At 41.6% G+C, this 24,211-nt stretch overlaps 1 protein-coding gene across 1 annotated transcript; it reads left to right on the top strand.

Annotated features, from left to right (window-relative positions):
• Positions 1 to 1,328: 1,328 nt before the first annotated feature.
• On the top strand, positions 1,329 to 23,941 carry LOC139724913 (uncharacterized). Its single transcript, XM_071636037.1, has 7 exons — positions 1,329 to 1,788; positions 4,924 to 5,504; positions 17,506 to 17,656; positions 18,566 to 21,250; positions 21,732 to 21,971; positions 22,635 to 22,741; positions 23,376 to 23,941. Exons 2-7 carry the CDS (start codon positions 5,112 to 5,114, stop codon positions 23,877 to 23,879), a joined length of 4,080 nt encoding a protein of 1,359 aa, XP_071492138.1. The 5' UTR covers positions 1,329 to 1,788; positions 4,924 to 5,111; the 3' UTR covers positions 23,880 to 23,941.
• The last annotated feature ends 270 nt before the right edge of the window (positions 23,942 to 24,211 follow it).

Below are 24,211 nucleotides of genomic sequence, written 5' to 3'. Positions count from 1 at the left end.
GAGTAAAAGTAAAGACAAAAATACTTTTGTAAGGTATTGCATCAAGGTGAACCTAAAAAATAATGGCTATCAGCTTTGCATTAAAACTCCGGTGCCCTATACACATAAAGAAAGAAAAAACCAACACTGCATATACAGTAATCTTAATTTTTTTTAAAGAATATTGATAATGCTCGGATATCTTCCTTCGGAAAAAAATAGTAGTAAATTAATGTTCTTACTGCCTGTTTCAATGTTTGTTTTTTAGTTTATTTTTCTTAATCCTATGTGTGTCTTCAAGTATCATGCCTCAGAAAATCACATAGCCGCGTCGTACACGCTGTCCATATTCCCCGGAAAGGGTTAATTCTTTCACGTTCATTGCGTGCTTGGTATCTAATCAGGTAAGGTAATATTCCACTATACTAATAATAGTCGGTTGGTATTGTTCTTGTCAGTGATTATACAATCATGGCGAAGTTCGCTTAGAGCAATATATCTCATTGTTATCCATCAAAGTAGAGGCATGATCTCGTGTATGTGGAATCCTGAATCCTTCTTTCTTGTTATTTTTCTTCTCCAGTATCTTTTATTGAAAAAAAGAAAGAAAACGAGCAGATTTGTTACCATTCTGTTTTGTTCTTTGCTTCGAAGGAAACGCAAACTGAGTATTGGATTTGTGATTAATCCTACTGTAACTTAAACTAAAACTTATAAACAGCGGTGTTTGCAGATGATTTGATTCTAATGTGATCGATAATTATTTCAGTGTTGCATGTGACATGCTTCACATTTTAGTTTGCAGTTTTTTTCTGTTGTTCATGAAAAGCAGTTCTTTCATTTTTTTCATCAATCGAGTCATCTACTGGCAGATACTAGTATAGTAAGTTTATTTGTTTACAACATTTCCTTTCACGTTTCATCAATTTCAGGGACGGATGGCATTCAGATAGTTCACAGAATTGCTGTGAATATTACAGTGGAATGCGCTCCACGGACTGCGGAATAACATCCGTTCTATAGCTTTTTGTCCTCCTCCACCCCCCCCCCCCCCCCCCCCCCCTCCACCTGCCGCTGCGCCAATTTTATTCACCGGGTTTTTAGCATTCCCAACATATTCCCCGCAGTATCAAGAAATTCGCATCTATTTTGCTGCCCCTTGCATCGGTCCTGTATTACCCATGACCCGTGCAGCTGAAGTGGGTAACGCGAAAACGCCACATTCCTGATCACTTTATCAATTCTCCCAAACTGATTGGTATTTCCCATGGTTCCCCGCCGTCCGTGGGAAACAACCGTGTAAAATAAACGTAAGTAATTCATCTGGCACGTCGTGCATGTGTATTGTCTATGGGCAGCTGGAGAACGGACAAGAGACGATCGTAAATTCACGTAGAAAGTGACCCGTACTTCGCTTAGGTAGTGTTAAAAGTGCACGAGAGGAACGCAACATCATATTGAATCCTGATTGTACGGGAGAATACTTCAAGTTTGCCCGGGGATGGAACATTTTTGAAGAAAATCGTGCTGATGTGCGAGTGGAATGTAGAGCTACCTGTTCCGTGATCGTGTGAAATTTTATGCTACATGTTGTCACGCATACACAACTTGGATTGTGTGTGCGTGTGTGTCATCAACAATATGGCCACCGCCGTGTCGACTGCTCAGCATGCATTGTTTATGTTCTGCAGCTATCAACAGGAATCATGAATTTCACAGCATACTTGACAGTAGCTTCTCCCTGGTTCCCCCCGTAAAACATTCGAGTGTTAGCTATCGCATCTAGGCGATTTGGTGTATATTTTAGAGGTGAGAATGTTAATAATGCAGATTTGATTGCCATTTTATGTTATTGTAAATTTACAGTGAATACACTACTGCCGGGTTGTACTCGTCACTACAGAGTAGACAGACATCGAGAATCGGTTTGGGGCTAAATTTATATAGTTCTAGGTCTACGCTTGTAACACTAACAGACCAGCCTACCTATTGAGTGTTGCCAGGAAAACCGATGACCCCAGATGAACACCTTACTGTGGTGGACAACAAATGTAAACACTAAACTGATTACAACGTAATTGACATCTACAAGTTGTATCTGGGTGATGGGCACTGTTTCATGAAAGTTGTCGGCTCGGCCCAGCTCTGACAACTTTTCGCGGTCGGTGAGCGTGCACGTATTTATTCTAAAACGAAAAGTCGATCTCTGACAATTTCAGTCAAATCCTCGGTTTTTGTTGGCTTAGAAGCTCTGGTCATTGTCGGTGACACTGACTGTTGGTTACTATGGTTATGGACCATACTTCCATAGCTAGTATTAATTGTCAAAAGACTGACAAGTTGTCGGGGCTGACAACTTTCATACGGTGTCGCGCCGCGGCCCCTGCCCTGGCCTTTATGACTGATTCGTGTATCCAAAATCATCCTCCCCTGTTCATGGGATCATGTGTTTATAAATAGACTCTTGACATTTTGTGTGGGAACTCTGTCCCATAGAAACTGAAACGGGAACTCTACTACACTAAATTAAATGGTGCGGCTGTGTACAGAGCAGTTTGAACTATCCATGCAGGGGACTAGGATCTAGAAACCCTCAAGTTGGTATAAATTTTCCTTTTGTTGGTGTCATTATTTTTTTTAAAATCTTTTTTTATGACTGGGTAGTGTTTTGTATGTTACTACACTTACATACATGGATGAACTGATATCTAAGATACCAAATTAATATGTGAACAATATCTGCAATACAGTGTTCTGTGTACATTGAACAAACTGTAGCTGTACAAGATCTGATAGTGATAGAGACCTGTTTTGAAATGATTTCATACTGATTATCATAAGAAGCATATGATCTTACATTGTACAATTACGGTTCAGTTTCTCATACCTAAATTTGACCACCCATGCCAAAATTTGACAGCGCGCCAAAAGGAAACTGACGATTAGTCAAAACTCAAATGTTACTCAAATTTTTGATGGCATTATGGTTGCATTTTAGGTGGCTTAATTTCAAATGATAGAATATGATACATGTATTAAGTCAGTGTCAGCAGAGATGCCAAATGAACAGATTAGTGCAGTAACACCTGATTATATAAAGTAAAAGCTGTAGATGGGAAAGGTACATAGTTAGTCGATGGTCTACAATTTACAGGTGATTGAATGTTCTATAACTTTACAGCACTACAATCGTGCTTGACATTTGGCATCCACAAGGAAACTTAGCCTGTATCATGTGACTGTGATGGTGCTGTATAGCAGTAATCCTAATTCATTTTGCAAATGAAGTTTGTGAAACAAATTTTAAAATGCTGCCAGATGATGTACAACTGTACAAACGTGCTAATTTGAGCCAATGTGTAGAAGGGCATAGAAATGCGTGAAAATTGATTTTCTCATTGGGTTTAACATCTTTAAAAAATGCATATTTTACAGCTCTACCAGTATTGGTATTTTGCCTCTGAGAAAATTGAGATTACACTTACAGTACTGAATCCCAGCAATTCCTTTATGAATTCAAATTAGCAATGAATGATATACACGTGTAGTGATCATGTACAACCTAATTTTATGATTATCTTCCAACATCAGCAATGTCCTAGATTTCTGAATATTTATCATATTTTACTCAGACTACATACATGTACAATAATTGTACGTGGGGGGGGGGGGTATGACTAGCTTTGTAATGGCAAAGTTGTATAATGTACTGTATGTCTCATGTTTTGTTGGTTCTTTTTTTTTTTCTGGCATCAACACAATGTGCTTTCAGTTACATGGTTTAAACTCAGTTTCATTGTTTCCTATGTAGATAGAATGTGCATCAAAGAAGGAAATTGCTTTTACCATCCCTCCCCCCTCCCCACTCCTTGTTTCAAAAAAAAAAAAAAAAATGCACACCTCGGTAAAGGCAGTTTATGTTGTACAGTTGAAACCAATTTGCAGGATATGATGACAGATTAAAAATTATTGATGTGTATGCCACAGACACATTTGAAATGCCTCTCAATGCAAGTGCAGCGATATACTACTGTAGTTATGATTAGTGATTACATGTTAGTATTGATTATAGTAATTGCTGATTCAGCATTGTAGCACTAGATTAGTGTACCATGGGATACAATATGCACATTGTTTAATCTCCTTTGCTACGGACTGCTTTGAAATTGAAATCTCGTACAGTTTTGGAGCGAGATCTCAGGAAATAGCATTTAATACATATAGGCCTAATTATTTACATTTGGTACACTGAGTAGCAAGAAAGAAAGAGAGGAAGCTGAGAGGAAAAAAAAAGAATAAAAATGCATGAAAATAATTGTGAACAGCCTGTCAAACACCACCTAGACAACACACAAATAGCATTTCACTTTATACAAAATATGAACTGGGTTATGATTTACCTGATTCTACTATATATAAATTGTATACACTTGTACTGTACTTGTATACTGGAAAGTAGGTGTTCACAGCTGGATGCTGTGTAGAAAAGAGAAAATGACAAGTGATTATTGTTTCTGCCTTGCAGCAGTCTGACTTGTGTAATTTACAGCAGGAGTACCTTGATCAGTACAGGGCAAACACTGTACCGGTAATGATGTTTCATGGTTCAAAGTCTAATTCTCCTTGGGGACTGACAGAGGGCATCAAACACAATGCTGAATTACTTACTGTGTGGATTTAATGTTTACCTGTTTCAGTGCATCTGGTGTATTTAACATTACAAGGAAGACCTATTATACAGAGAACATGCTTGAATAATTCTACTGAGTGCAGTTGAAAAAAAAAGTAATCTTAAAACAGTTCAAATTCCTAATGATATTGCTTCTGATCATGTAAAGTACCATTGTAATATGATCCCTCCCCCATATGATCATTCTTGTAGTGTGAAATATGTTGACAGATTTTCTCTCTCTATTCTCTCTTCATTTTAATTCTCCCAACTAGGTGTCTACGGATGCAAGTATCACTTTAGGATCACCTCCATGGAATATATAGTGGGAATTTACCCAGGATATATTTATTTCAGAGTGTTGTGTACTTACTGAGGATACGTATTTTCAGACACTTCGTTCGAGTGAAACTAGAGTTTGCAGTTTGGACGGCGTCTGCCCGGCTGACCGCAGAGGAGCGCAATGCAGAAGGGAGCGGATGGCAGTCGGCCGCAGATCTTCCTCGGCAACCACAGGAAAATGCTGCGCGACATCTCGGAGAGTCTCAAGCACCTCCAAGTGAACCAGTCGGGGGACTCCGTGGGCAGCGGCGGCAACCCCTCGCAAAATGGCAACTTTGCCAACGGGAGCAACTCACAGTCCATGGGAGGAGGGGGAGTGGGCAACGGGCAGGGGGATTCCCTGCGGCACCAGCAAGGGGGCAGGAGTCGACTGGCTTTCGGCGGACACAAGGACAAACTGGACAGTATCAGAAACAGTTTGCTGGTGCACGAGATGAACGGGCCAGATAGCGCGGTGATGGGCAATGTGGGGAAGAGTGGCTTTCAGCACCCATCTCCGATTCTCATTGATGAGGTGAGTTAACTCAAGCATTGTGACACAGTGGCCCGAATTCACAAAGGTGGTTTCAACCTGCGTGTAGGCCATGGTACAAAATATGTACCATGGTCTAAAATTAGCGTGAAATAGGCGTACCTGTACCTTTGACTCGCGCGAATCAATACGCGCTTGCTACTGGGCGTCTGTTGGTGTACGCAATCTGTCAATCGTGTTAAAATGCAGAAGAAATTTGCATAAACAATGGTTTCAATTGTACCACCCTAGTGAATTTGGGCCATTAGGGCTCATTCTTGCCAAACTCACCCCCTCCCCCACCCCCCACCCCCCCCCCAAAAAAAAAAAAATGTGCTCATCGTATCAATGATGGAATCATACTTGATATTTCTGTGTGTTTTTTAATTTGCCAACAGCACCCAATTCTGGAAATTTGGAAATATAACAACCCCGCAAAATATGGCTTAACAGTATTCGTTGAACTCCAACTCTCAGACCATTCTTGTTCCCATGTACCATTTCTGTTTCGGTGAAGAGTATCATGTGAGCAGAGTGCTGCTTTTAAAAATGATATGTTTGGAATGCAAGCTAAATATACATTGTATTAATCTAATCGAATTGAGATGGTAGAAACTTTTTTTTTTTCAAAAACTGCTGCTGCAGGTGTTATGTCAGTTTGTCACTCAAAGAAAACAAGGAAGCTTGCAGGAAGACTTGATACAAAGGAAAAGTGACTTCAAAGAATATGTGAATGTACATGTATTGACTAAATTCAAAGCATCAGACCTGAAAAAATAAAACAAACAATATGAAATCTTGGCAACATCAGACAATATTTGGGAAGTTACACTAATGCAACTCAACTTTCAGAAGGAACCTCGAAATAAACCACGAAGTCAAGATGATTACTTTATATGATGTTGCTTGTGCAGCATCAAATGAAAAACAAAAACAAGCCCTCAAACAGGTGTCAAATAAAGTGAAATACAAGTGTAAGTAAATGCCTAAAGTGTACCAGTACATTAGGATTGTCCTTGGTTATGATTGTTACAAAAAGATTTGTAATTCTTTTGTACTGTAAATAGACCTTTGATTTTTATTAATTAATTAATTAATTTATTTATTCATTATTTTTTTATTTCTATTTCTTATTTCTATTTTTATTCAATTTTTTGATGTGAGCAGACCTGTTGAGTCTCCAGGATTCTCCCAGAGACTTCCTAAAAATGAATTCTTTCTTCATTTCCTGAAAGTATCTTTGACCCTCATTGTCTGTTGAGATTGGTGCACATGCAGGTATCTAAAGTGAAAGCTCTTTTAAATCTGCTGTTTACTCTTGCAGTTTTCTGTATTCTTTCACAGACAAAAACAAACAAACAAACAAACGAATATTGCAGGATTAGAACTGCATTGACTGCCGGCCACACAGTGTACATCTGCACATTCACTTTGTTGAATAATAATGTGATGGTTCAGAAAAAGAGGCACATCTATTCAGTTTTTGTCACTGAAGAATTGGCTTTTAGCATCCTGTTTTATCCCATGTTTTCAAAATGTACACGAAAAGGTAGATGAACAAATTGAATTGATTTCTGTTCCTGTATTGATGTAAAACTACAATAGGTATTACAAATTATTTTAAGTCAAATCTGTGTTTTTACAGTATGGCATAATGCAGAAATAGAAGTCGCAACTATTCAGTCCATTGATGAGAGACAATGGCTTGTTATTGATTCGGCAAAGAAATTCTTTTGGCTGCAGAAATTCCAAGAGTTTTAGGGGGATTAGTGGTAAAGGGCTGCTTTTACTGCTGCCCTTTGTCACAGCTTTCTGATGCTTGAAGATGAAAGTGACACGGTGAGTGCAGATGGGCTGTGGATTATCTGGACCCATTGCGCTGCATTCCTCAAGTATTGATCTCGCGCTGGGGGTTGCGTGGCTGGGATATCGGTGACGTCACATTCCGGGGGCACAGCTGGAAGTCAATGCACTATTCACTTTAACCTCAGGGGGTCGAGTGCTTGAAGGTGTACATGTACTGTAGACTGGGCCCAGGGGTCATGTGTTAATACCCCTGTGAATCATGTTCAGTTCCAAAAGCCAGCTGTGTGTAGATCTAAAACAATGTTCATATTTGTGACCCGCTACAACAAAAGGATCCTAAAGTCGCTGACGGATGAGCCGAGCATGGCCCAGAAAAATGCTATTTTCAGGCCTTTCCTTTGATCATTTACTGTAGCTATACATGCTATACATGTCACTGTGACTAAATATCATTGATATTATCAGCAGAGTAACTAGAATTAAACCTGGTACCGTAGTGTTGGTACACTGTAGTGTACGTATTATAGAACCTTATACCACTTGTAGTTGTGTAAAATTTAAAAGGCTCATTAGTATAGTCTTCCTTCTAGACACAGTTTTGCATTTCAATTGGATGAGCAGTAAGGCAAGCACTGCATGACTAAATGTTGTGCAGCTCTTGTTCAACAGTGTCATCCAACCTTCTAATACCTTGATGCATACTGTACTGTACTGCACATGTACGTACATTTGATAGTGTACATTTTGTAAGTCCTTGGCCGATTGCCCGGGGCAAGTTAAAATCAAAGTCAGGCAAGTGTCTCACTCAGAACAATGAGAAATAAATGCTTGCCCAAATTTGACAGCAAAGAATTTTGAAGCCATCTTAATTTTTTACATTCCTCCCCCACAAACCCATGAAATCAACCATACAGAAGCCCCATGATAATAACTGTTTAGCAAATTAGTAATGCAACACACTTTGATTTCATTTCAGCAACTTTCCAACATTCATGTATTAAAAAGAAAACCCAATGCAATGCAATGTCATGAACATTGGATCAAACCAAGTTTGTTTAATATTCCAATGTATTCAAGCCTGCAAAATCAACATGTGCTGTTCATTCAAATGATTGATTGACTTTATATAAGTGATTTTCTCTATCATTTTCTTATAATTTTTGAATTTTTGGGGGGCAAATAAAATTCATGTTCAGGCAAGTGTTTTGCAACAATATGAAAGTCTGCTTGCCTGACCGGACTTCAAGTGGTTAAAAAAACAACCCAAAAAGTTATTGCACCTGCACTTGTTGAAATCAATGGTAGTCTAGTAGTGGTGTTCTGCATTGTGTGCTTTTTTTTTTGCAACTGTACCACACAGTACATGTACATACAATTGTATACAGTACAAATGTACAATGTAGATGTACAGTAGGCATGGCATGTCACACAGGGTTTACTGTAGATCAGCCGCAACTATTCGTACAATGTGTGGAAGATGGTGACACATGGGGAGGGAATGCACTAAGCACACAGGGCGAGGGTCTGCTACATACAATGTACAATGCCCTGAAACCGTTGTGCAGCCTTGTTTAACACAGAATGTGCTTTGTAGTACCATGCACAGTTGCAAGTATTTTGCATGCTGGGAACAAGTGTGTTCTTGGAATGCGATGAAAAAAAGAGGGAAAAATTGAGAACAGCCCAGGAACATAGATGGCCATTGTTAGCATTCCTCCACTATTATTCTGTGTTGTCTTTGGTTATCTAACATATTTGAGGGCCTCTGTTTCGTTTTCAGAAAGCTTGTGAGTGTGGAACCTGGAATGTATTGCAAAGGTCACAGTTTTGAGTTGAATCTGAATCAAACATAGCTACAGTATGTGTATAGATCACATGCAGTTTGGAAGAAATGGTTGGTGCAGATTTCATTTTTGTCTCGCCCACCGGAGGTGAAGGCGAGACTAAGGGATCCAAATGGCGTCCGTCCGTCGTCCGTCACAAACGTTAAAGTTTACCTGCAAGACTCTCTTATGATGCATAACTTGGCAGCTGTTACAGCAATGGCAGCCACACTTGTGTGATAGAAGCACTAGGGATATCTTCATGTTATGGTGTTGTCAGAGGTCATGTGATGATGTCAAAGGTCATTTGAGGTCATACAGTGTATATATTAAAGAGTACACTGTGCAAGACTCTCTTTTCTATGTTAAAGTTTACCTGCAAGACTCTCTTTTGACAAATAACTTCACATAAGTTGCTTGGATTACAACCTAACTTGGTTCATAGATGCACTGGGGGTACCTTCATGTTATGGTGCCGTTGGAGGTCACAGGATAAGGTCAAAGGTCATTTGAGGTCATACGTTAAAGTTTACTTGCAAGACTCTCTTATCACATATAACTCGACACATGTTGCTACAATGGCAATCAAACTTGGGTGATGGATGCACTGGGGGTACCTTCATGTTATGGTGCCGTAAGAGGTCACATGATAAGGTCAAAGGTCATTTGAGGTCAAACGTTAAAGTTTACTTGCAAGACTCTGTTATCACACGTAACTCAGCACATGTTGCTACAATGGCAATCAAACTTGGGTGATGGTAGATGTCTCTTAGGAAGTTGAAGGTAACCACAAGGTCAAAGGTTACAGACAGGGGTCAACAAACTTTTAGGGCCCAATGTAAAGTTTTTAGGGCGCATTTCGTTTGTGGCTCATACAATGTAACTTTTGATCCCTTTGTCCGTTTGTGACCAAACTTGGATGGAAGACGTCCCTTGGGGAGGTGAAGGTCGTCACAAGGTCAAAGGTCACAGACAGGGGTCAACAAACTTTTAGGGCCCAATGTTATGTTTTTAGGGCGCGTTTTGATTGTGGCTCATAACTTTTGATCCTTATGTCCGTTTGTGACCAAACTTGGACGGTAGATGTCCCTTGGGGAGTTCAAGGTCATCACAAGGTCAAAGGTCACAGAAAGGGGTCAACAAATTTTTAGGGCCCAATGTTAAGTTTTTATGGCGCGTTTCAATTATGGCTCATTACTTTTGATCCCTTTGTCCGTTTGTGACCAAACTTGGATGGTAAATGTCCCTTAGGGTGTTAAAGGTCACCACAAGGTCAAAGGTCATAAGCAGGTCAATTAACTTCTAGGAGTTATAAAAAATATTAATTCCTTGTACGCGAATGGGCGAGACACAATTTGGCGATTGCCTTGTTTTTAACTAGTGTGTACTCACAGGAAAAAAATGAATCACGCAAAGCTAATTTTGTATGCTTGTGTTTGGGTTTGGGGTTTTTAAACTCCCAAAGTATGCGTGTATTTGGGATTTTTTAACAGCTGTACTCAACCTGAAATACAGTACGTACATAAGCATTATCACCAAAATCCTTGGAGGAATTCTTTACGAGTGTGTATGCCTACACGTGATTGGCTCTTGTGAGCTATTGTATCATCAGGTAATTAGCAAGGTACATATAGGTACAATTGTACTCTGTACAGTAATGCTGAAACATCTTCGCATAAAGTGTAGGCCTACTGAATTGTGATCAGCAAATTTTTGGTCAGCTGGTAGAGGTTTTAGATTTATAGCTATTTTATAGCTTTGCAGTATACAGTACACACTTTTGTAGCTGATGTTACTAGTAAATATGTACTGTACATTGTAAGTCCCATTGTACACTGTATAGTGTAGAACATTGAAAAAGAAAGTCTTAGACCTGTACTCATACAGATGCCACAGTTATGTTGTATGTGTGTTGAGGATTTAAAAGTGATTGAACTGATTGATTCAGTGTAAGAACAATTCCCACTGGACACATTCAGATTAGGGGTGCCCAGAGGTAGAAAGTGAAAGGAAACTACAGTAGACTTTTGCATGTTTGTGTATATTTCATATGCTTGTGTGTGTGTGTGTGTGTGTGTGTGCGTGTGTGTGTGTGTCCATGTACACGTGTAAGATGTGTTCACTACATGCATTTGTAGATTTGCCATAAATTGTACCGGTATCTACACGTGTATGGATGCAGTCTCTGCGATTGGAAAAGGTCATGGTCAGAGCAGTGCACATGGTTCAAGGGTCAGTACAACGTACACTGTATGCCAAGATGGCTGAATCTTGAAATTTCCATGCTGAACTGCATACCTACCTTTAAATGTAATTGACATGCTGTCACAACTGTTCAAATTCACATCGGTATCTGAATTTTTTCACATACAATGTACAGGTTTCCATAGAAAGGGTAGGGCACCTGAATTCTTGCTTCTGTACATGTGTAGGGCCTACACCTCTGCTTGTCACAAATACAGTGTATACAGCAGATAGTAGTACCAATGTACACTTTTAAAACTTTCTATACCAGTACATGTACTGTATTACCCAACTGCTGAAACTGTTTGTCATACACAGGAACAAGGCATACAACAGTGTACCAGGTGTACAAAATTGTAGGGCCTATACAGTACATGCTGTACAAAGTTGTACATTGAATGCAAATTCCTGGAAGACAAAGGGAAAAACAATTCCTATTGTTTTAGAAATTCCATCAATTCACCCTCTGAAAAGAATGAGTTCACAAATTTTTGAAGATCATGTAATGTCTGACACATGGTGCTTAATCCACTAGAAATCTTCAAGGTGAAGTAAATGTGCAATACAGTCATAATGTGCACACACAACGGATTTGCGCATTCCACTTTTTTGCTGTTGCAAAATGATGGCCTGAAGTGCAGTGAAGTGAAGTACATATTGTGAATACTCTGCTTGCACCATAATGGTGCAACAGGGTACCATTCTGGGCTGCCTACAAAGATTTCCATGAATGTTGCAAGTTAGTGGGGAACAAAGCTGGCCTCCCCCTTTTCCAGACGGCTCAATTCCCCAGCCCTGAGGGAGGGAGGTGAAAGTTGATGGAAAATCCACAAGTCAGCCGAACAGAGCTGTATTTTATAGCGTGGAGGGAATGCTTGAGATAACATCTGGCAGGTCAAACCGCCAGTGACCCTGGCCTTGATTCGTGCAACCACCTGGCCAAAAGGTCAAATTCCTGAGTCTGCTGCTTTCTACTATTCTTGAGATTGAAACTAAATAGTCTTTCTTCCAGGCCACATTACAGTATACAAATGGTACCTTCTTCAGTTTATGATTTATACATTCCTGTGCAATATCAATGATTTGGTGTAGAAATTGGCCACTAGGCTCAACATGTAGGCCTACAGAGTAGCAGCCACCTGTTCAGTAGTGCCCACTCCTTGTGAAAAGTTAATTCTAAACATCAGGAACGGAGTGTAGGCTACTGCATTGTGCAAATTGACAAATTAAATCATACAACAAAAAAGAGAATTATGTGTACATTGTATGTGAAATATGAAAAATCTACATCTAAGGATTTGCTTAAGTACAAGTTGTTTGGTGTACAGTATATTCTTACAAGCTAATGATATACAACTGTATTGTAGGCCTATAAAATGAATTCTTACAAATGTACATTAAGTTGTAGAATGACAAATTATACTTTTGGTGTGTTATTATGGTACATACTGTACAAGCCAGTGCACAGTTTCACTGGCAGAGGAGGTCGTACTCTACATAAAGTGCACATGAAGAGTACGCTGTACAACACAAAAGAATACAACATGTACATGTATATCTCATACAAGGTACATGTACATCTCATACAAGGTACATGTATATTTGTACATTATATGAATCATGGCGGCCATCTCAAAGTGTCCATCAGACAAGCCAGGCTGCAAAGTTGATGACTTTGTAGTACCGTAATCAAACAGCCCTACCATTTGTCAATTAGAATCTACAGTACATTGTTCCACTTGAAGTAAAGTTCTATAATCTGTGTACATACATTGTACGTGTACTTCTCCTATAAAGCTTGTGCATCACTGCCAGAGGTCTGTATTCTTTCTTTCTTTCTTTCTTTCTTTAGTGCAAATTCTCATTTGCAGAGAGTTTGAAGTGCTATTTGTGGATTTTTGCCAACCTCTATGTTCCGGAATGGATTTTTAACATGGTCCTCTGATGAACCATAATACAAACGTACATGTAGGCCTATTTTCTGTTTGTAGTCCTTCAGTGACTGTATTATTGCAGCCACTTTCTCACATGGCTTTTATAAAAGTACCTTTGAGGGAAGTTTTTTTTTTTTCTTCTTCTTCTTTTGGCTATTTCTATATGCCTTTTTTTTTAGCACTGAGTCTGGACAATGCCACCACACTCTGACACAATGCCAGAGCTCTGCTACTTGTACCTGAGCAAATAAATGAATCATAGGGAAAATATGACAAGGAGAACGAGAGAGCTGTCACGCTCTAAGAGAGAAGATTGTGAGGTTCCATTATGCCATCATGTCCCACTTTGTCCGATGCCTGCCTTTGTCCAGCTTTTGGAGTTTACAGATCCTCTCTTCATAGCAACACAGGTATTTGCCCAGCTCTGTTGAGGGAGGGAGAGAAAAGATAGAGAAAGAAAGGGGAGAGAGAGAAGAGAAGAATAAGAACAAAATAGAACAAAAAACGAAAATCCAATTCATGTCCTTTCTTGGTGTCAGTACAATTGTCAGCCAAATGCTATTCATGCTTGGAGAGGACAAAGGATGTAACATCCCTGAAAAGTTTGAACGCTATTCTGGGTAAGGGGTCTTGTGTAACAGCAAGGCTAATCTTCCCAGTTTGGGGGGAGGCACTAGTCTCGCACAGCTCAGCCTGCTTTACGGCCAGTATTCCCAGATTGCGCAGGTGGCCCCATCATCTTGCGTCTGTTCGATCGGGCACAGGCGTGTTGCGGGTCTCCTAAGGCACAGGCACAGACTAGTTCGGCAGGCAACAAACCAAATAGGTCAGATCAAAGTCTTGTGGTCCTATTGTCAGGAGGAATAATAGAGTCAGGAAACGTGCCACATTCCAGACATACTTTTGATGGGAGCTGCTGAGCGCTAGTGGGAGTAGTATGAGTTGTTCCAGACCTCTTTACAAGCTCATCCTGACCATGATACAATTTACCGACAATGCCCAAGCATTGTTGAAGGCTTTAGGCCAGACTTGAATGTAATCCATGGTATACATCGTTGAAGCATTGATAAAAATCACAGGTAGAAGGGTTCCTGTGCTCCTAGGGCCTCTCATGGTCAAGCAGTTGCGGGTACCCAGTGAAAATGGGACTAGACTTTAAACCTATTTATGAGCTTTCTTTTTTTCTCCATTATGTAGAATTACCTGACATGCTCTTTGTATTCTGCTCGTACATCTGCTCCCTTTTTTGTTATCTGATGGGATTTTCCATCTCAGAGGAGATTTACTACACTTTGTCTGCACTGCCTCTGCAACATCTTTGTAGTGTAGATATAGGGCCTATAGATTTGTAGTTTGACGTAAATCAAGCTTTAAACAACTCTACATGTACATGTACGTGAGAGCCTTGGTTTTTTTTTCAGTATCTATATATCATGGTCGCAAATTCCCCCCCCCCCCTCCAAAAAAAAAAAAAAAAAAGTTGGAAAATGATATTGCCACCAAAATCAAATCAGATCAGATCTAAGAATGAATCTTCAACATGTAAGGCATTCAAGTGATCTACAGTTGTGTATAAGAATGGATTATTGTTTAGTTAGGTCTGATCCAATAGGAAGAAAACAAGAATATAAAGTTATGGTCAATATGCTGGAGGTCATGTCCAGTCATAAATGTAGGATTGTATTATATCCTTCCATATGTTTTTACTTTAAGAATTTGATCGTCTGTAGGCTATACTATGAGTTATCATACACCACAAAACAGCTGTAGGAAAGATACATCCATCAAACCACATTGTGCTTTGGATAAAATAAAGTGAGCTCATTTCACCAAAAAGTATTTAAAATCGTAAACTCAAATAAGTTTAATGTCCCTTGTTCCTCTCATGTGTTACACTATTATTACCATGCATGGTACATGTACACTTGTACAATGTACATTGTATGCAGCTCAAATTGTTACAAACAGTTCGTGTTGTGTAATTAATGTTCCATCTAGTTGTTGTACTGTACACCTGTACATATGCAAGCACAAAGGGTCCTACAGAACTTGTATTACATACACAGTACGATTTGTATCTTCTTCTATTGACAGTGCAGCTGTAATGAATTTTTCAAAACCATGTCTAATGTGGGGCACATTTTCAGTATTCAGGTGCCAAATAAAGCAAAGGCGCTGCCTAAATATTTCTACCAGACTTGCCCAACGTGGTGAAGACTATACTGTAGATTCATACAAATGTGTCATAGGCAGAGGACTTGTATGCCAGGAAGGAGTAGTTAAACCAAAATATTGTTAAGACCATGCAGATTGGTTAGAGATGTACAGATACATTGTATAATTACATAAGATTGTGTGACTCTGGATGGAAGGTGCTACAGGCAAGAAGGCAAAGCCAACACTGTCCATGGCTAGGATATTTGGAAGTGGGTCACGCAGTTTGACGAGAGTGCTGAGAATGCAATGCCGAGCGGTAACAACCGTCTCATACTATGTGTGCAGTACAGAGTCACGGCACATGCCAGGGATGCTTGTCGCATGTTTCAGTCCAGTGACATCAAACCCAGAGCAGAGTCAAATTCCAGTTGTCCTTCCCCCCCCCCCCCCCCCCCAGTAATGGCGTCTGTTAAAGAGCCGAGGTGATGTGTTGGTGAAATGATGGAATTTCGAAGAAATCTGTTTATGAAATCAATCATACAGATGATGATGATTGCTAAGCTAAATTCAAAATTACCAGATTGGAAAAGACTGACAAAAAATGGACAAAATTCACTTGCAAAAACTTCACTAATAAAATAATCAAATCTTTGATCACAGATTTTGTTGTTCTTACTTGATGATTGGATAGTTTGTTACAAAAATGTAGTTTGTTGTCTCAAAATATGTTTAGCAAACTATCCTTGTATGTTGTTTGTATGTGAAGATCTTGATCATAGTGTGATTGTCTTCTCCAAATCTCACCTGCATTCACTGTGTGATACATTTACATTTGTACACTATGTACAATGGTGTACATGTATTTCAAGAAGATGAAAAGAACAGCCATCTTTCATTTCAGTATAAGGGTCTTGTCAACAGTCAGTTACACAATAACTCTGCATAGGGTAAAGGGACGGGTAATCCTTTAAAAATCTATCAAACACAGGCTCATTTTAAAAAGCACTGTGAAGCCTCTTCTTTGATCTTAAAGATCTCTACCGATGTACACACAGCAGGCATAAACATTTTAATAGAACTTTTATTACGTAGGGTAAATCATGATGTGTCTTGAGAAAACTGTGTGGTTTGAAGACTATACTTTTTTGTATACTGTGTGTATGTCAACACAGGTACATGTACAGTAAGTGATAATACATGTATATGACATGCCACTGATGCCTGCCAGTATATTGTGAGGTTTCCACTTACAGTAAGGTCTGTAATACAATGAATATCAAACTTGTGTTGTAATATGATAATAATAATTGGTATTTAATGTGGAAAAGCTGAAGAAACAGCCATTGGTTTTGCACTCTTCACGTGTTGCTCTTCACTATTAAAGTTTGTCACTTACATCATACTGTATGTACAATGTAGTTGTACAATGTACACATGTAAGATTTGCAGCATGCCTCCTTTCTAAGCTAAGGGAATTTTATGTACAATTTGTACGTGCAAGCATTTGTAGTGCTCATCATTATTATCTCTGTTATTATTATTATTGTTGTGATTATTGTTTTTTACATAGCAACAAGCAATGAGAAAATGACAAAACTGTGTGTAATTGTAACTTCATTTGTTTTTGTTTGTTTGTTGGTTTTTTTGGGGGGGGGTCGTCAGGAAGGCTAATAAACATGGGGGGTGTTTCATAAAGCTGTTCGTAAAGTTACGAACAACTTACGAGCGACTGGTAATCAGTTCTGATGTGCTATCTCTTTTACACTACGAGTGCTGGTGGGCAAAAAGAGCAATAGTGAGGTATGGAAAATATCAGAATTTCCATAATTCAGCACAAGAACTGATTACCAGTCGCTCGTAAGTTGTTCGTAACTTTACGTACAGCTTTATGAAACAGGGCCCTGATATCCTGTCAGTTTCTTTGGCAAATTCCTTCTTCTTTTACAGGCTGTACATGTATGCAAAAAGAGTGAATACAAGTTGTACATGTTACATTTCAACACTGATTCATTGTTGGTTTTCATATATCCTGTTTCTCAGGATGGTGTCCCGAGCAGCGGCAAGGTCTCCCAGCTGTCCCGTCTCTATCAGAAGCCTGGGGACTCGCCGGACAGCACGAGGGAGGGCAGCTACACCAGCAGTGCTGATAGCTCTCCGGTGATCAATGGCGGACTCCGCTCGTATCCAGCAGGTGAGTACTGGTGGGGTTGTAGAAAACAGCAGCAACAACTACAAAGAAACAGTTACAACAAGAAACATGAAATCTTAAAGGGATGGTATAGTATTGGTGGAAATGGGAATTGGGCTTTTAACTTTTTGTGAGATACCAGGAAACCACTTACGAAATGGTACAGAGCATACCATTCTAAGAGGAATTCAAAGTTTATTTGATGAAAATCGGTTTTGGAATGGCTGAGACATCCAAAAACAAAGTAAAACAAAGTGATCATAATGAAAGGTGGGTCCCACCTTTTGTTAAGATTGCTCTGTTTTAGGTATCTCAGCCATTTCAAAATCAGTTTTCATCAAATAAATACTGAATTCCTCCTGGAATTACATGCTCTTTCATATTTCATAAGAGATTTCTCAGTATCTCACCCGAAATGTTAGAAACCTGAAGTAAGGTCTCAACCAAAACAATACAATCCCTTTAAAGATAAACAGATAAACTGCACTGCAAACAGTCGGCACCCTAAAACTGCATGAAGCATTTGTGTGTGTGTGTGTGTGTGTGTGTGTGTGTGTGTGTGTGTGTGTTTGTGTACTGTATGTGTGTGTGTTTGAGTCTCGCATTAACTCTCAGTGTGTTTTTCAAGGACTACTTCCAGATGATCCTGATGTAGTTTGAGGATGAAGTTCCATGAATAATGTCTGGTCTTCCATTGGATGATGCATGAAAGACTTGGTTGTGAAGGTCATTTGATCTTTTGTCAAAATATGTTAGCTTGTGCATCGTGAAAATTTTGCTGAATGCAGTACTCCATACCTGTACCTTTACAATGCTGTAAAGGACAAAATATAATCAGTTTAGCTGTTTTTGAAAAAGGTAATCAGAGTAGTAATGTATGAGTTATTTTTTCTCTTGTGTGATCTGACTCAGGTTATGGGTTCAAGCGGAAACACAGCTACGAAGACAGAGTGCAGAGCACTACCAGAGCAGCTGTGGACGCCCACAATCAGGCATATGGCCATCAGACATCACAGCAGCAAATCTATGTTGGTGGTGACAATACCCGCAGTCTTTCTTCGTCAGTATCGTCAAACAACTCGTTCAGTGATGGCCGGTCCCCAGTCCAGCTCCAGGCCCATCATCCGCACCAGCAGCAGCAGGGGCCTTCGGGTTACCCCGGTCGATCCTACACCTCCACCGTGACCCTTGGCGACACCAACCCCCATAACTCACAGGGCTTGGCCGTCCAGGGAGGGCTCGCTTCCAACGGAGACAGTAGACTTCAGTCCAAGTGGAATGCCATGAAGCTGAGTGGCTACGCTGGCAATTCAAGAGACTCTGGTGGGCAGATGCATATAAATGCTGCCCGAGTACCGAACAACATGCAAAGCACAAATCATCACAGAACTAGCCCGGCCATGGACCGGACAACCCCGGTCAGTAGTGGATCCTATGGGAACAACAGATTGCATGTGGGGAGGAATGGGGAACTGATCCAGTCATATGTTAATCACAATGGAGACAATGCAGGATATGTGTCCAGCTTGACAATGAATAGAGTGCCCAGCGCAGCTGATGGTGGTTATAGCCGCATTACCATAAATCCAGAGGACAGGACAGTTAAGAGACAAACTGTAAATATTGAAAGCACGGAAACCTTTCTACGTATTTCAACAACGTCGTCGACGACGTTTTCATCCGGGAAACAGCTGAATATGGCGGAACCCATGTCCACACACGATCCTCCACCGTATCCCCAAGGGAGAACATATAATGTGCAAGCAGCTACAGCAGCTGCCCAGACCATGTCGCAGTCCAAGGGCTACAGTGCAGTACCCAGTGGGAACTTTGCTGGACAGGGGTCAAATCAAATGATGGTACAGCGTAACACCCACACGGGGTCTAACGTAAGCTACACTAGTCAGGGTTCCAGTGCGTCGAGCCATCTCTCTGTGCCACCAAGTGCTGCACAGGAGCAGCAGCACCGGAGCTCAGCTCATATCATGATCCTGCCACCCGACAATCAGCCCAATAATTTGGGCATGTACAGCCCGGACATGATAAATGCCATGATCACCAAGACGCAGCCACCCCCCAGCTATGAGCTGAGCACCCAGCACCGACAAACGCCGCCAACCATCCAGGCACAAGCTGGGCATGTTGGGGGTCCAATGCAGAGAGGAGGGACTCCCAACATGACGCAACAGCAGTACAATGCAGCTAGATTAACCCCACAGAATGGCCAGAGTCAAGTTGGCAGTGGCTCCATGTTTAAACCCATTCAGTCCCACATGGGTGGAAATGTTGTGCAGATACAGACTCAGCCACCACAGCACCACCAACCTCAGCCAATGCAGCACCATCAGCCGCAGCCAGCTGTCGTGACCATAAGTCGCATCGACCCGCACAGTGAGCAGGCGGGCAGCAAACCTCCTCCGCCATACCGACCTGCTCTGCCCATGCAGACCAACATTGGGGACATGGGGGTTATGATCCCCAAAGACTCACAGCTCAAAGTGCCTACCCCAGTCCCTGCTGCTGTCAGCACCACCACAGCGATGGCAGGGACTGGCTACACGTCACCACCCATTTTACAATCAGTAAGAAGCACCACAGTGCAGAAACCTATCCTCCAGACAGCTCATGGACCAGATCAGGCACCTCCTGCTCGAGGCCCCTCACCGGACACAGTCAGCACTCAGAGCAGTCAAAGCACCCAGAGCACCCACAGCTCCTCCACCAGATCTGAGTCGCCCCTCATCAGACCGCCCTCTCCGATCTCAGAGATATCAGACAGCACAGAGCTTGAGAGTGCCTCCAGCGAATCCCAGCCCCAGGAGACAAGCAGGATAGAATCCCCTGTTCCAGAACGCCGCAACAAAGGCAGGCACAAGGAGAGGTATGAGCCTCGGGTGAAGACGTACTCCCCGCAGGCGTACAAATTCTACATGGAGCAGCACGTGGAGAACATCCTGAAGTCTCATAGGCAGCGACAAACCCGCCGCATGCAGCTGGAGGCGGAAATGCAGCGCGTTGATCTCTCCGCTGTGGACCGGGATCAGATGCGGCGCATGCTGTACCAGAAGGAGTCAAACTACCTCCGGCTCAAGCGGGCAAAGATGAACAAGTCCATGTTCAAGAAGATTAAGACCCTGGGTATTGGTGCCTTTGGAGAGGTGGCCCTCGCCAGGAAAGTGGACACCGATGCTCTGTACGCTGTCAAGAAGTTGCGCAAAGTGGATGTTCTTCAGCGCAATCAGGCAGGGCATGTCAAGGCTGAGCGCGATATCCTCGCTGAGGCAGACAATGAGTGGGTGGTCAAGCTGTACTACTCCTTCCAGGACAAGGACAATCTCTATTTCGTGATGGACTACATCCCTGGAGGGGACTTGATGAGTCTCCTGATCCGGCTGGAGATCTTCGAGGAGGACTTGGCGCGGTTCTACATCGCTGAGCTGGTGCTGGCCATTGAGAGTGTTCACAAGATGGGATTCATCCATCGAGACATCAAACCAGACAACATCCTCATTGACAGGGATGGCCACATCAAGCTCACAGACTTTGGGCTCTGCACTGGCTTCAGATGGACTCATGACTCAAAGTACTACCAGAAGTGTAAGTCCTGTTTCTACCTCTTGAAATATATCATATAGTTTACTTTTTTGAAGTAGATGATATGGGGTAGTGATAATTGTCCCCCCCCTCCCCATATGATGAAGTTTGTTTTTATTTTACATTGTGATAAACTTTTTTGTCGTGCGCGCGTTCTATTAATATCAATAAACTGCTGGATTCTAGACACATTATCATAATAAGAAAATACTTGTGTCTGGATGCATTCAAATAATACTCCTAAGTATTAATGTAGATGTCAGCAGGGAAAACTTAACATGGTGCATCACCCATTTACAGTTTCAGTTGATTTATAACTTATATAGATCTGTAGCATTATGTTGGTTTTGTTCATTTACTCTGAACTAATATCAAAGTGTCAGGTGCATTAAGAGTGTGATTTGAAGCACCTCGTGTGTGCAAGCATCTGAGGACTTAGATGGTTAATACAAATGCTCATTCTTCTCTTACCATGCCACTACAGCTGGACATGCCAGGCAGGACAGTATGGAGCCCTTTGACACCAACGATGGCGGGAAGTGTCGCTGTGGCCAGCACTTTGGCAAGGATTGCAAAGAGGACGTGGACCTCAAAACACTCGGACAGCGCCCTCTGAAGACCCTGGAGCGACGGCGGAAACGGCAGCAGGAGAGATGCAAGGCCCACTCCCTGGTGGGGACACCTAACTACATCGCACCGGAGGTTCTCACGAGGATCGATAATGGTAAACATCAGGCTCAAGAGCACCTTGGAAGGGGTGGGGGGCAGTGATTTCATCTTGCAGATGGCTGTTAAAGCAGAACCGAAAATTTAAGAGTGCTTTTTGTTCTTGCTGAACCAAAAAGCAGTATTTCTGCAACAATCAAAAGGTACATAAATGTCTCGTGGCAGTTGCTAGCAGAATAGCTTGTAAGAAAGAACTCTGATGTGCAGCAACCTTTGCAGTGTATAATAATAACGATAATAAGGTCTTATTTACCAAGGGTAGCCTCTTTAGTGTTGCCTCTGTTCTACCAGAGGGTCCTTCCATAATTATTACCCCAGCGTTGCCAGGTACCCATTTATACACCTGGGTCGAGAGGGACATGGTGGGTAAAACATCTTGTCCAAGGACGTAAGCACTGGGCGGGATTTGAACTCGGGTCCTCCGATCGGGAGTCAGGAGTCTTATCCACTATGTCACAGCGCCCCCATACGCCCCCATATATGAGGAGAATAGCAAATAATTGCTTTGATTTTCATTCATTACCAGTGAATTCTGTTTTGAGTTAAGCTGCAGTCCCTTAGTGTGATCCATTTATGAGTGTGTGATATGAAAAAAATTTAATATTTGGCTGAAGTCAACTGATTGTCCAACCATTCTCCCATGTTTCACCTTCTCTTCCAGGTTACACCCAACTGTGTGACTGGTGGAGTGTAGGAGTGATTCTCTACGAGATGCTGGTGGGACAGCCCCCCTTCCATGCCGACTCACCTGCTGAGACGCAGTGGAAGGTACCACTACATGACCTTCATTCTTAAAGATGAAACTGACCTCTGGAATAATTTTTTTTGATTTCAGAATGGAAAGACGGCTTGAAAGTGATGTCAGTATTTATATCCACAAAATAGATGTTGATATTCTAGCCACCGCATAAATCAAGGAAAGCAAGTGGTAGGGCCTGTGCTCTTTGGTATACAATTCAGACACAGTGTTGCTGAGTTTCTTGTATATTATCCGTAAACAGTCATTGTCGTGAGATGCATGGTCAGAACCTCTTTTCCTTCTTTTCAAATTGGCACAGAAACATTTATGACACGTTGCAGTGTATTGGTTAAACACACTTGGCATGAACCAGTACAATTGCAATACAATGGCTTACTGAGTAAGCTCAATTTACTGTGCACAGGTTTCAGATTGGACATGCAATTTAAAGGTAAAGGTTAATGCATGTGTTGCCATTACTGAGCAGTTTGTCTCATAAATCCAAGAAATATCTTCCCTGTAAATGTTAGGGTGACTGACAGATGAATGAATTATTTCTGCATGTCTGTGTCTGTTAATGTCCGCAGACAGGTAGGATGAATTCTCGTCATGGCCTTCCGTTTTCGTTTATTTCACTTTGTGAATCTTTTTCTTTTTGTCCAGGTCATCAACTGGCTACAGTGTCTTCACATCCCGCCACAGGCCAAGCTCAGCCGGGATGCCTCAGATTTCATCCTGCGGCTCTGCACGGGGCCGGAAGACCGGTTAGGGAAGAATGGCGTCCTGGACATCAAGTCCCATCCTTTTTTCCAGACCATCGACTTTGACTCGAACATCCGCAAGATGAAGGCCCCGTACACGCCCACCTTGCGTCACCCGACGGACACCTCAAACTTTGACCCAGTCTCGCCAGAGAAGCTGCACGGCTCAAACTCCAGCACGGATAGCTGGGACAGCAACCCCAGCGAGGCAGAGAGCCACCGCCAGCAGCCTGACCACGCCTTCTTCGAGTTCACGTTCCGGCGGTTCTTTGACGACAACGGGCACCCGCACCCGCTGCCCATCGACATTGATTCGTCGCCGGGACCAGAGCATATGGAGAGGTCGGAAGGGGATGGCGCCGCGGCGCAAAATAGCCTTGACATGCAGGAGATGGTGTACGTTTAGCAAGCACCCTTGACTCACCAAGCAATGTCCGACATTCAAAATTCTACCATGGGTACTTTATGAGTGATGATGAGACGTAATGCCTCACACCCCCCCATCCCCCACTGGACATTGATGTCTTCTTTTCTCATTTCTATCACGATCTTCATGTCCCTTTTAGAATTTGCAGCACCTGTCCCCTGGATTAAACACTGCAAACTTGTGTAATACGCTGAAAATGTAATACAATGTGAGAGTCATCATATAGAAATAAGTTTGTCAAGATAACGAAATTTACGGGGCGTCGATTAGCCATAGAAATCAGTTGCGAACTAAAAGTTTGCATGTTTAAT

Source organism: Diadema antillarum, unplaced genomic scaffold (assembly GCF_040938485.1).
Source record: "Diadema antillarum isolate AM-2024a unplaced genomic scaffold, OU_Dant_1.0 scf00000015, whole genome shotgun sequence".
NCBI classification, from domain to species: Eukaryota; Metazoa; Echinodermata; class Echinoidea; order Diadematoida; family Diadematidae; genus Diadema; species Diadema antillarum.
Note: the sequence above shows the minus strand (reverse complement) of the source record. Positions and strands in the feature narration are given on the sequence as shown.